Raw genomic sequence first — 14,154 nt, 5'->3', positions numbered from 1 at the left:
TCACTAGATTGGATACAACTAATTCGACTGACGAAACCTTCCATCAGTTCTAGTTACACTCGCATTAACAACGTAATTTGATGTAATTTCACTAACTATGGAGCAATGGCGGTAAAGTTACGCATTTATGAAGGTTTTAATGAGATTTGATAATGTCTCTGTAATGTTTTAAGATATATAGGTTAATGTTTGTTTGTATGTAGCTGTACTCTATGAAATCCGCAGACATAAATTTCTTTTTCCACCTTTAAGCTGGACTTTTCCAAAAGGTCGCCTATTTTTGTTTTTGGATCTTCTACTATTTTTATTCCAAGTTTTGTTCAAATCATCCAATCGCAGGAAATACCTAGACAAACAGTATTTTGCATTATGATAGTGGTATACATGAAAGGAGAATAAAGGGCTGTTAAAAAGTTATATAAAATGTAGAAAGAAAGATGTGATATCACATAATTTTTAAACAAAAATAAACACAATTGTTTTATTTTGCGGAATATTTTATTATCTCATAAATTATAAAGTACGTTTTTAAGTAAACAATAATAATAAATAGGTTAGTGAAATTGATTATTATTAAAATAATATATCATCTGCGTTAAGTGCAGCAAACGCATGTTCAGCTAATGGTTTCAGAAATTCCCTTAAAGCCTCTTCTATCGGCTCTTGAAGCTCTTCAGACAACTTATCCCAGTTTTCGTTCAAGAATTTATTCATGGCGGCTCCTTAAACCATTAAAAACCATTTAATTATAGATAGGAATTTACTCATAATTTCACAACTAACTTCAAGATACAAGAGAGCGTATACTAATGAATTATTATCAATGAAAACAACAATCAAAGCGTATCGATCAGCAGAAGAGATTAGTCTCATCAAAAAGGGGCATATTGTTACTGGTACTCAAATAACATTCATAGTAATTAGTAAACGATGAATTATGCGATATGGCAAAATTATATACCGGGTTCGTAGATATCTCGTTTTAAAAAGGCATTATTGTCGTTTACTCATTAGGTAAAGTACTTTCGATAATAGTTTAAAGTTTTTTGATACCTGCTAGTTACGGAATAATCGACTGTGCATACTTAACGATTACATCCTGTATAGGTACTTGGGTATACAGGGTGCCTAGGGGCATAGGATAAATACCTATGGCACAGGTAATTAAAATAAACAGAACATACCCAATTCACTATCGCCTCCGAACAGATGCTCCATATTCATAGATGCATGAGCTACATGGAATTTCACTTTCAGATCCTTACATAACAGTGTGTCAGGTCCGCTGGAGGTTTTGTTTCTAGCCAAATGAATTGTGACGGTTGCATTGATATCACCTGAAAATAAGGCAGATAGTAAGAGAAAGGGGACGAAAAAAAATTAGTTGTAAATTCAACTAAACTTTAGAATAACATCATAATGATAATAACTTTTGGCTCTACACCGTAGAAACTGCTATTCAAACCGGTGGTAAACGACTTAAAAGTGATTCTAGAAGACGTCTAATTGAATAAAAACATTTATGTTTAAGTTTGATTTTGGCTGTTACATTTAATCTTCTTTATTCCACAAGTAGAGGCCATAATAATCCAGATTTTAGCTTCTGCTCTTATGGTTTGATATCGGTTTACATAATAAACTTGGAGAAGCCTCGTATATAACAATTTGTGTAATACTTACTTATGCAATAAAAGTAATATGCAATACAATACAATAGGAGTAATTTGTAACTTTAATTGCTCGGTATTTTTAGCGGTGGCCTGTAGTATTTAGATACTTATATATTTATGGGTAGTTATCAATGTATAATATTATATTATGTACTTACGATATTTAGAAGTAAATTCACCATCCCCTTCCACTGGTAACATAAGTAAGTGTCCCTTAAGATCATAATGGCCTTTCATTCTCAATTCTGGTATGTGTAGTTTTGCTACTATTTCATGTTTTTTGGAATGTACCCTGGAAACAAATTGAGGAGACTTTTAGGACAGAATGCGAAAAAATTAAGAAAACTTAAAATATATCGAACCTTTTTCATTCGGTTATTGGAACTAAATTCAAGTACCTAGAGTACTTATTAGAAAGACAACGTAAAATAATGGCAATAATTAAGAAGTACACTTTGTTTTTACGGAAATTAAACAACCCTGGAAATTTGCTACAAGATTTTTGACTATATATTGAAAAAAATAAAGCTTCCCTCTTGATAATATTAGAGTAGATGTCTCAATTCTCAAACTTACTCAACATCCGTCAAACGCATAGTAGAAGGGCCTCTCACAGATACATCTCTAAATGAAGACCTTATAGAAATGGGTCCAGAGTGCTGCTTCACGGAGAGCGTCTTTATTATTAGTGGCTCACATGGTGGGATTTTATATTTGGGTATTCCTGGTAGAAGAGAGAGAGTTACAGCTTAACTATTCAATGTTTCGTCAGAGACAGTGTTAGTTAGCTGGACTTTTCAAAGGGAAAATTCTGATACATTGGTGTTATTGCTTACTTAAATAAAAAAACTACGATGCCAAAGACAAGGAATACATAATATATCTTAATCTTTAGAAATACAAATTACTGGCTGGTTGGTGGATGCAAATTTTAGTCAGTTTTATTTTAATTTTAATTAGGATAAGTTTTGTAAGATTTTGTGAAATACATGATATGCATATTTCAAATTGAAGAAGTATTTGAAATAGCCTTGTTCAAATGCAATGTTTGCATAAAGTTATACTTATGGTTAGTTTGTAATTACTGACCTGAGGCAAGCTGCGGAATATATTTATTCAATGCATCTCGAAGACATCGTCCTAAGGCTTTTTCTTCTTTTGGACAAATGAATCCACCAACTAAAAATAAAGTTCACAAATTATTATCTACCCTATGCTTCGAGTAAAAGTAAGTAGGTATGTATATTTCATTAAAAATTTTAACTTAAGAGGATAAATAATATATAAAATAGTGACTCACAATTCACATAGCTCTTTTCATCACACGAAGCTGAAGCTAAAATAAATAAACATATTCCTAAACCACACCACATCTTTACTGTAAGGTATTTTAATAAATGTGTCCATTAAACGTTAGAAACTAAAATTACATTAAACAAAACGTGATTATTGTAAAAAAGAAATTATTGATAAACCTTTTGAATACTATCTCACGTTCACATCTTGCTTGATATGGGGAATCGTACATACAATGAATTAATATTACAACATTGAGAAGTCGAATACGAACATTTAAATTTTAATCGTAGATAAAGATACGCTCTATACTTTGGCAACGGTAATTCATAATTTTGACAATTTTCTTCGATAAAGTAGACAAGTAAGTAAATGAAAACATGAATATGTAAGGCAGTGTTATGTTATTTCTAAATGCAATAATTTCTTAATAAAATTAAAAAGCTTTTTGATGTAAGAATCCTTGTAAATATCCTTGACCGTGCTCTTTATAAAATGTTAGAAAGTAGAGATAAGTGGTAATAAATCGAATTTTAAATCCGTTAAAAATGTCTTCGATTTCTCAATGCCGATATCACGAGTTTGTATTCATAATAACTGTATTCAAAATGATCTAATACTACCTAATAAATTCGTTACTCTTCCACGCTCCAGAGCGATGACGATGCAATCTTGCAGTTTAGTGTCGTCAGATCAACCTAAAACCGCTGCTACTTAACTTTCAACCGTATTCCAGTAACTTAAGGTTGAAATTAATATACCTAGTTAAAGTGCATGTTGTAATGCTAAGTGACGTAAGGTTTTGTGGGCTAGCGACCAGGCTTGGCACAGTTTTATTTAGTACAAGTATACGACGAAACGCGTCTTCTGTTTGCTTACCATAGACGTGTGTTCAAAATAGTATCTAGATGACCTTGTGTTTGATTTTCTTAACTTTGAGTGGAATTAACGTCGCAATTTGTTTAATGCGAGATGTCATTGAGTCATTTAATAAAAAAAGCAAATGAGTTACGATTTAATAATAATTAATAAAACAAATTGTTTGTTTTGTATCATTTTAATACAAAATGTACAAAATTACACATTTATTTCTATTTCATGCAGCGTAGACAAGACTCGTCTGTCAAATACGAAACATGACAATTCACATCACATATTTTGTTACAATTAAATAAATAAGCCTTTAGCAATAAATTATTACTTAAACTTAATCCATACAATCTCTAACTCTATTTTTCAAGATTAAGGTGCATTATTACACCAATTATATCGTTTTATGACTAGCACTAAAACAATGGCGCAAACAATAAAACAAACAACACAAAATGTTAAGAACAGGTGGCACTAAGCAGGGAAGACCATGTTGGGGGGTACATGCTTCAGGAATTTGTTGGCTATGTCTTCTAGAACCATGCTGAGAGCTGTCTCCACGGCTGGTTGAACTTCTTTGGCCAATTCACTTGCGTGCATGTGGACTATGTGTTTTGTCACCATTTCTGTGAATTGATATGAATAGTTTTATACAAATAAAATGCGGAAATGCGTGGTTCAAATAAAATACTAAGGTGAAATATAACAAAAGAACGCCGTACTGACTACTGGATGTAAGCGAGGTATGAAAAAAAACCTGGAATAACTCTATGATTGAAGACGAACAATGTTTTTTTTTTTTTGTTTCATTAAAATAAATTACTTGAAATTTGAAGTAAAATATATGACAGGGATATATTAAAAAACTTTATGGAAATAAAGTCAAAATAATATGTGTGCAAAAGAGTACCTAATGTTTTCTGTTCAAAGCATTGAAAGTTGAGAACTCCAAAAAAAATGTTCTTTACAAATACTCTTTTAAATTAAAAGCCACTATATTACGTAAAAACTTACCCATTTCTCCGGTAGTTGAATGAGCCTCTTTAAGACTTGCATCCAAAGGCCCAGCGCAACGCAATTTCACATTAGCGTCTTTGATTACTATTCTCTTGTGAACTTTCGCACCAACAGCGTCAAGAGCTGCGGTACATTGAGCTGTAATCATATTGCAAAATATAATAAGTTTGCAAAATTACATCTTAATGTACATATATCCTTAACAAAAATTGCGATAAAGTGTTATAGAACAAAAAAGAATAATGGTAACTCTACAATTTCAACGAAAACTCTCTTATTTTACAAATCTCTACAATTTCAAAGGAAACTCTCAAATTCTACTAAATTCTACAATTTTAAAGTAACTTACTAAAATTAGCAGAAATGAAGCCCGTGGACTCGACAGGTAGCATTTGGAATTCTCCAATGATAACGTATTCTCCTGACATAACCAATTGTGGTAAGCTGATGTTTCCAGACACCTTTAAATCTTCTGGGTATACACTAGAAGAAATAATAAACAAATGTAAGATAACAAATGTATAGATTGAGAAGTTAATTTTTCAATCAACGAATTTCTCGTCTTATATAATTAAGTTTATATGCATTTATTAAATAATTTTCAAAGAATACCTATTTAAACTTGGATAAAGATATTTATAAAAATTTTATATGATGCTTTCTATTTTAAAAGATACTTTATATGGCAGTGTATCGAATTTAATAGTTACTCCGACATATCATATGTGTTCTACATTATAAAATAAAAATAATCCTTAGTCTACTTACTCCAATTTATTAAACGTGTAATTAGTCAGTCCATCCAACTCCAAGTCCGAGAGCCAGGCATCATATTTGAACCTGTTTTGCGGCATGTTATGCTGCCTGAGCCGTATGCTCGGTACCTTCAAGGGCTCAAGGGGCTGGATGCCGAATGAGGGGATGCCGTGGGCGAGTAGCGCTCTGGCTTGCTCTGCTACTCGCTTGATGCACTCTCCGACGTTAGGGTCAGTGTAGTGGCATACTGGCTTTTGGGCTATAATATGACGGTATTAGGATAATAATAGAATATTATTTTGCATGGAAATACATGATGGTTATAGTTATATAATTCTTTTGCATAGAATTTTAATTTTTAGAAAAGCATGATAAGAAGCAATTGGCTGCTTTATTGCTGAATAGGAATTTCTTCCAAGCAACCAGTGCCAAGCAGATCAAATCATTTTATTATTATAAAAAAGTATATCTATTTACGCTCATATGTACCAAGATATTGCACTTATTTGATGGGATATACTTATATTTGAAAACTAGTGTATAATAACGAAATGAAATTTTCTTTATAATTTCCTAAGTTTTAACTTAGTTTAGAAAAACTCTATGTTACGATTATTTAAGTGCATAATGGAACGTGTGCGTTTATTAACATTCAACAAAATCCTCAAAGTACAGATATATAGATATTACAATCCTACTGTTTAAGAAAATAAGGAAAATATTTAATTAGAATTGGTTTTCAATATCCAACTTTCTCGTATTCATTACTTGTTGGCTTAATTTTGTTTAACATCAGTCCAAAATTAATCCACAAATGACAACTTTGTATGCGCTCATAGCTAAAGACTTTCCTTACCCATTTCTTCAATATTCGAAGCGTTGACTGTTTCATTTTGCGGCAATCGTTTCGCTACAACATAACTCACACTCACAACCAACAAAAACTTCACAATTGCACTGAGCATATTGTCTCTGTATCGACTAGAATTATCTAAGTCTCTGAATCAATTACTCTGCCTTTATAATAGTTTGAACTGGTCGTTCATACAGCCCATATGTGGAAGTAATTTAGCCTCGTTCTTAAGGTCTCCAGGACATAAGTAAATGAAGTAAATACTGGTAGGATTAATGACCTTAGTAAGTAGAGTGATACTTTTATGATAAACGTGGTTTTTATACGAATGCATGTTTAAAAACTTGCAAGGGTTATAACAGAAAACATACCACCTACTCATCTTAAAACTATGCTCGTTGGAATTATCTAACTAATATGTTTTGTTTATTTATTCATCAATTCCATGTACCTAAATGCTGTTGCATAACAGAAAAAACTATTAAAGCTTATAAGCAAGTAAGCAATTAAGAAGATAAAATCAAGGTTTGCCATGCAGAGACAGTCTTTTTTTCTGATATACTTAGGTATATTGTCTTTTTGGTCAAGCAGCAGTTATATTTAAGTTTTGGTATTGATTAAACAGAATTATTGACTAATTTTCCCGTTGGAGAACTCCCTCAGAACTTTCAACTGGGTTAACCGATATAGATTTATTCTATTTTATTTTAAAGCCTTCTTCTTCTTCTTAAATTGTTTCTTTTAAATTTTGTCCAATTGTTAACATTTGAAGTAAGTTATTTGGTAAAAAGAACGATTCTATGTGTTTTAATGAATTCATCAGATCACATAGAATTCCTGTTTCATATCAACATTCGTGACAAATTATTTCATTTAACAAGAATATAAATACAAGTCAAGTCAATTTAGCACATATGATCGTTTATAGGAAGTAACAGTGCAAGGATATATCTAGGAAATAAATCCTAGAAAATTAAGGCTAACGTGTAAAGAAAAGGCCACTATATACTAAAATCATTTATTAAGTACATTTCACCAGTGAAAAACACAGTCCGATAAGTTCAGATTATTAGTCCCGTTTTTATAGCTTATATTTCTAGAAATTTCATTACAAAGATATCATTTAATGATTGCAAAGAAATTCGTAGTCAAATAACAAAGTAATGATGAAGAAGAAGAAATTACAAAGAAAACGGAACAATTGTAGATTTAATTCTTTGGTGTAAACCGCACTCTTGGTATAAAAATAATTTACAATTACTATAAATATATTAAAGACTAAATACTAATCCAAATCGTGAACTAGCTAGGACCCGCGACATCGCTTGCGAGTGTAAGAAGGTATATCCTATTTTAAGTTGTTATCATATTTTTTTACGAAGACAGCTAAGCAAGTAAGTTCTAAAAGTACAATATTACTCTGACATTTTGTTTGATTATAATTAAGATTTACTTTGTTAGCTGTACAATCGCTAACACAGTACCTAGATTCAATTCCTATTGGGTGTCATGGGCTATTTCCATATAATTATTTTATGATAGTCCGAAATTCAATATTCCTAACTTATTCTTAAAAATATGTATTTACAAATATCACACAGTTGTCAATAAACTTAAGCGTCATCCACCAAAATTTCCTTAAGTGGAATAGTTGAAAGGATTTTATTGAAGAAAGCCTTAAATATGGCGGCACTGCTCTCTTCAATGAGTGGGTTCAGAATATCCAACACCACGCCGGGGCTGGCATTGAAGAATGCGGCTGCTGATGTTGCTGTTGACAATACATTTTAATAGATAAGATGAAAAAATAGTAAAAAAAAAACATCAACGACTATTTTCTAATAATATTTTCGTTAAATTCCTTCCGTCGTTCCTCTCTTGGCCCCAAGAAGCTTACTTGGCCCGTATATTAATCATGATTTAAAAATTGGTGTTGGTATTTCACACAGCGCCATCTAGTGCCAAACTATAGATATGACTATAGACAAAACTTTAATATAGATATTAGATAGGTAAGTACATAGTTTTTTATTAAATATTAAAATATATAGGATAGTAACAAAAGCTTTCATTTCCTTCTAATCTTGGCTTGCATATTCAAAGATTTTTCCCCCAACAAATTTCATAGGCTTCTAGCCGAATCTCCCAAAAAAAATGTATCCATAAATAAACTCAATAATCAAGTCTCTTACCAGCAACTGGTCTCTCAGTGTCGTCCACAGCAAGCTGGCCATGTCCAATTTTTAGCTTGGTGATGATCTTCTCTGCCTGCAAGTACTCCACACCATCCCTCTCTACTGCCTTCGCTGCTCCCTTCACCACCACTGTGATTCCAGCTGGAATTGATAAAAGAGAAATTTATATTCCATTCCATACATTTAAATTTTTCAGAAAAATGTTTTCGGAACTTGCTTCACTAATAATTTAGACTTTGTGAATCACGAAAATAATTCTTATTGGTTTATTAAAGAGAGAGAAAATGAAGGCACTTCACTTTTAGCATATTTAAACCACATTAGCTGATTAATACTATCATCCTAATCGTAAAATATTAGATTAACTGATTTAATTTCTTTTTAAAATCATCAAAATACAAGGAATAATAGGTACCTTTTCAAAATCTATAAAAAATAATTACTTACTAAAATTGCTCCTAAGTTTCCCTTTGCCGCTGATGTCCAAGGTCAGTATCTTGGAGCCACGAACGTCATAATCTGCAGTTACTGTCAGTTTGGGTAGAACTATCTTCATCTCACCAAGATACTTGTTGTTTAGGTTCAAACTGGAAAATAGTATAATACTTATTAAAATTTACATCGAAACAATTATTTAAAATCTATTATTACTGTCTATCTTACTTAATAATAAATAATAATAATAAATATTATAGGACATTATTACACAAATCGACCTAGTCCCACAGTAAGCTCAATTAAGGCTTGTGTTGTGGGTACTAGGCGACGATAAATATAATATTTAATAAATACATAATATATAGATAATAACACCCAGACCCAAGAACAAATAATTGAGTTCATCACACAAATATTTGCCCTGACCGGGGATCGAACCCGGGACCGTCGGCTCAGTAGGCAGTTACTTTACCACTGCGCCAACCGCGTCGTCAAACTTAATTTCACGATATGATTGTTGTACATTTGTTTTTCAGATATCTGTGCCTTTTTGGGGCTAATCTGAACTTGTATGAATAATTCTAAGAAACACCTTTTTATTTCAGCTAGTTTGTGCTTATAAAATACTAAACATAAATAGCATCAACTGACAAAATATTAAATAAATACCGATAGGGAAATAAGTGATTTATAAAAAAAAAAAAATCATTGAATGTTCTAAAAATCAATCATGTCATGTATATTAAACTTGTTAAATTACTTAAACTCCGATGAAAAACTAACAAATCAATATTCTATGCAAATCAAAATAACATCTTGAGTAATAGAGCATAACACTTTTGTAAGCATTGTAATTTATTGGTAACATTTTCTAGTTCAGCTATAAATGTAAATATTGAGACATAATTTTCTTGTACCAGTTATAAAATATGTCTACTTTCTACAAAACCGTGATCTTTAAACCTCCAGTTAATTATATTAGTGTCAGGGTTTAATTTCTTTTGCAATGTTAGTTCTGTCGCGTTAATTTGGCTATTTATTTAATTAATTATCAACCGTGTTGCTTGTAATCGAATTTTCATGAATCTTATGCAGTAATTAGTTCTAACCTACTTTCGATTCTGATATCTGATTTAAAGGGATATTGCCAATAGTATAATTTATTTTTGAGGTTGATTTTTATCCTACATTAATTGTTCTTTCCCTCCCCTGGACTTTCACCGTAAATTTTTAAGCTATTGCATAGCTTCTATCGCGGGCCTTGAGCGCGGGGACCGAATCGAGAAATTCCGTAACGAAAAAACCTCACGCTCCCCACTCTGACGGGCGGAGGTGTGGCTTGAAGGCATAGCATGCAATAGCTTTACCGCGGCAGTCCCCGAGTGCCACACGTCGTTTTTTTTTAATGTATTCTTTACTATGACGAATCAGTTTTTGATTAGGACTAGGCGATTAGCACATTATGTCTACTGAATAACAATGCTCTGATTTTAATAATTATTTGTAGTTAAAAGATTACTTTTATTAAATTGAAGGAAGGGTTATTATGAAAATCAAATTAACGTAATAACTGGTAGAGCACGCTCTACCAGCTACTGATGAAGAAAGAATAATTAAATAATTATAAGTTAATATTGTTTTTGTGTTGGGCAGGGCAGCTAATAGGTAGGTATATATATATATACAGGGTTACTTGTAAAACACCAGCAACCTCGCAGGACAAGATAGCTAACAGCATAAGAAACAACATTTATTGTTCTACGACTTTTGATAATTTGTTAGATTTTATTTTCATACAAAAATAAATATTCATTTAATTTTCCGTTTGAATATTATAAACTCTACGCGCATCCCAAAAATTACGTAAACAAGAAGCGAACGAGAGGGGGAAGGGGGCGTCGCGTCGTCCTTTCGATAATGAATAGAACATAGACTTACAAATGTTAGGAGAGTACAATAAAAGCTTAAAAAATCATTTAAAAATAATTTATTGCGTTATGCCAAAAGTCGTAGAACAAATGTTGTTACTTATGATGTTAGCTATCTTGTCCTGCGAGGTTGCCGGTGTTTTACAAATAACCCTGAATATAAGTAACCAAGGTAATCTTGATGTTAATTGAATTTGTGTTAAATTCAGTAGTTACTTATAATAATTTAAACTGAAATTTGATTGTTTTGATTGTTTTGATTACTCAATGTTAATGTTAATTCATTCTTGATGTGGGTAATCTAGAATAGCAGAACCTAAGTATTTTATTTTTGTTCTTTTGTAACTTCTTTCAAAAAAATAATTAATTATAAAATATTGCATAAAATATAACTATATCAGATTTTTGTATCCATTCGACACGCCTGTTAAAATCACACTGCTAATTACTATGACCATATAGTAGCCTATATTTTTAAATCTGAACCGAAAAATATTTTATTCGTATTAAGATTCCAAAAAGACAGTTAACATTGTTTTAACTTGCAAACAATCATTTCTTATCTATTTATATATACTATGTATATATAGCCAGACCACTCATAATAAAAAATAAATTAACTTCAAAAAAGCTCTACATGGAGCTTTTACGAATAAAAACTAAGGAAGCTAAAAATCTTATGCATTGTCCTACCTAATGTACTTTGGACTTCTATTATCCTGACTCCGAAATATATAAAAAAATAATACTTACTTAAACTTTTCAATCTTAAAGTTGCTTCCGCCGTAAGCCTTCATGTTCTTAATCGTCGCTTTTAACTTAAGGTTGGTAGCTGTCCTGTCTAGTTTCAAGGTTGGTACATTGAAAGGCTCCAGGGCTGGCACATTGATCTCCGGAATACCACCCAGTAATTTAGGTCTTAGGACGTCTATCGCGTCTATGATACATTTCTCTATTTGCGGATCGTTTTTCTTGCATTGAGGGAAATAATCAGCTGTAAAAATAAGGTGTTATGTTTTAATTGTGTTAGTAGGACATTGTTAATTTATTAAAATTACTACAAAGTAATTGAAAACTTGTGTAAATTTTAAATTGGTTATTCATATTTTTTTACTATTGTTATTGTTTTTTATTCAAAATCATTTGGCTCTAGTTTTAAATTTGTGTATGGGAAAAGAAACTGTAATTGGTATGTTCAGCCAGTAGTCTGAATGATATTTATTATTCTTTTATTTATTATATTTACAAAACTACCTAACAAATACCTAACTCATATGAAATAATATGAATGAAAAAAAGGAATGAATATTGAACAAAACAAACAAATAGTTGCATCGATAACCGCAGCAAAAATCAAGTATTTTGAATGGTTACTATTTAGATCACAATGCAATTTCATTACATGAATAAATTAATATAAGTTAACATTATTTTAATCAACACGCAATTCAAAGTTTCTAATACAAAATGCAATTCTAATAACATTGTCTCAAAGCTTTATTTTATCGTCGCGAATAAATTCAACAAGTCGTTATTGCAATGCAGTTTCATAATGTTACGTTGCAACATCCTTTCGGGACATATGTCATTGTATCCACTTAACAATCATGTATTTAACCTCAATATTTGTTTATGAAATATTGATTAACATATCTATTCAAGTGAGTGTGCTTTTTTATAGTCTCATTTCATTATACTTAAATAGGTAATAAACGAGCAACGAGAGAAGAATCTTATACATAAACGTATTTCTTGTAGATAATATTTGTAATTGGGTGATTAGTAAATTAAATAGGCTATATTTTGTTATTAATAAAATATTTATGTAAAAAGAGCCTTGGAACAATAACTGAAATGACTACACGCGAGATGGTAGCAATTGGAATTTAGGATAAATAAATCCAACTTATTAACATATAATTAATTTACTATTCTAAATGTAATTTTAAAATTAAATAATTGTTTTGATTATCAAAAATAAACATAAAAACAATGGGTGTAATTAAAAGTTAAAACAAACTTACGCAAAACTTTCCCGTAAGCGCCGATGACACAAAACGCGACAACTAGCAACACTCGCATCTTAAAAACCAAGTATACGGTTCTATTAAAAAAGGTAATTAAAAAAAATTAAAAACTAAACTGTTTCATTTACGGATACTTTCGCCGCAAAGGAATACGCAAGAGTGCGCGGTAGCCGAATCGAGTCCGATATTTGTATGAAAGGAGCGGCAACATTGGTGCAGTGCAGGGGCTTGAGTAACTGGAGGAAAATAAATATTTTGGAGGGAATTCTTATGAATTTGCACGGCCTTATAGCCAAACTTTGACATTACGCCTATGTACACTACTTCCTTGCTTTATTTACAAAAGGAAGCCTTGTAGCTTGCACAATCGAGTTTACTTTTACTTGCATCTTAGTTTAAATTGTCGTTTCGGATTATCCCGTTTAATAAGTGAAGCGGAAGTGGAGGTCATTTTTGGATTTATTCGTAATTTTGTTAAAACAACTTTTATTTTTTATCGAGCGTAATATATTGACGTCATTTATATATGGGCCGAAAATTGCATATTATGTAACTATTATTTTTGAGTTTCGCTTCCTAAGTTTAAGTAGGATATAAATATTAGTATTTGTTTTAAATTTCGACTGTTTCAATTTTTATTTTCTGAATATTCTACGTGGTTATGTCAACAGAATCTCTACCAATACTTAATGATAAAATATGGATTAAGCATTGATTTTTTTTTGTTAATTATAGATTCCATGTATTTTTATTAACAAATTTCCGTCAAAACCACCACTGAACACAAGCCTTCCGTATGGGTAATCCGCAAATAGTGTTCGACTATAATTGTTTCCGTGAAGCGTTACATAAAAATGTCTCGCAAATTGACCTGCTACCGTTATACAATCTGTAATTGAGTTATCTCATTGTAAATACTCTTGTTATCGATTAAATAATGTGCCGATTCTGTTGCCGAATAATGCCTAACGAATAGAGTAAAACTTCTTTAATAGGACTATGACTGGTAATATATAGTTATTTATGACTGTTTAAGTTGGCTATCTTATTCTCTAGATAGCAGCATTTATCTTGAAGTTTCAGGCTTCCTGGGTCGACAGTCGA

At 31.3% G+C, this 14,154-nt stretch overlaps 2 protein-coding genes across 2 annotated transcripts; both read right to left on the bottom strand.

Moving 5' to 3' along the window:
* Positions 1–503: 503 nt before the first annotated feature.
* On the bottom strand, positions 504–13,254 carry LOC123700269. Its single transcript, XM_045647445.1, has 16 exons — positions 13,048–13,254; positions 11,777–12,017; positions 9,105–9,244; positions 8,655–8,798; positions 8,082–8,233; positions 6,466–6,553; positions 5,622–5,868; positions 5,203–5,336; positions 4,851–4,991; positions 4,341–4,462; positions 2,971–3,064; positions 2,760–2,849; positions 2,247–2,394; positions 1,829–1,962; positions 1,185–1,337; positions 504–722 (listed from the first exon to the last, which is right to left on the bottom strand). The coding sequence occupies exons 1-16, from the start codon at positions 13,103–13,105 to the stop codon at positions 574–576; spliced, it is 2,235 nt and encodes a 744-aa protein (XP_045503401.1). The 5' UTR covers positions 13,106–13,254; the 3' UTR covers positions 504–573.
* Positions 4,239–6,619, bottom strand: LOC123702193. The gene is made up of 5 exons (XM_045649880.1): positions 6,466–6,619; positions 5,622–5,868; positions 5,203–5,336; positions 4,851–4,991; positions 4,239–4,462 (listed from the first exon to the last, which is right to left on the bottom strand). The coding sequence occupies exons 1-5, from the start codon at positions 6,572–6,574 to the stop codon at positions 4,311–4,313; spliced, it is 783 nt and encodes a 260-aa protein (XP_045505836.1). The 5' UTR covers positions 6,575–6,619; the 3' UTR covers positions 4,239–4,310.
* Positions 13,255–14,154: the final 900 nt, after the last annotated feature.

This window comes from Colias croceus, chromosome 2, assembly GCF_905220415.1.
Source record: "Colias croceus chromosome 2, ilColCroc2.1".
In the NCBI taxonomy this organism is placed as follows: domain Eukaryota; kingdom Metazoa; phylum Arthropoda; class Insecta; order Lepidoptera; family Pieridae; genus Colias; species Colias croceus.
Note: the sequence above shows the minus strand (reverse complement) of the source record. Positions and strands in the feature narration are given on the sequence as shown.

What these genes read in the sequence shown, in the direction of transcription:
- LOC123700269 (XM_045647445.1), bottom strand. Translation starts at nt 13,105, where the DNA reads ATGCGAGTGTTGCTAGTTGTCGCGTTTTGTGTCATCGGCGCTTACGGG. An exon ending in TGAATTTACTTCTAAATATC is followed by an intron (nt 1,338 to 1,828) that starts GTAAGTACATAA and finishes CCTTATTTTCAG; the next exon opens with GTGATATCAATGCAACCGTC. An exon ending in CGGAGGCGATAGTGAATTGG is followed by an intron (nt 723 to 1,184) that starts GTATGTTCTGTT and finishes TAATGGTTTAAG; the next exon opens with GAGCCGCCATGAATAAATTC.
- LOC123702193 (XM_045649880.1), bottom strand. Translation starts at nt 6,574, where the DNA reads ATGCTCAGTGCAATTGTGAAGTTTTTGTTGGTTGTGAGTGTGAGTTAT. An exon ending in TTCGAATATTGAAGAAATGG is followed by an intron (nt 5,869 to 6,465) that starts GTAAGGAAAGTC and finishes GTCATATTATAG; the next exon opens with CCCAAAAGCCAGTATGCCAC. An exon ending in TACACGTTTAATAAATTGGA is followed by an intron (nt 5,337 to 5,621) that starts GTAAGTAGACTA and finishes TATTTCTTCTAG; the next exon opens with TGTATACCCAGAAGATTTAA.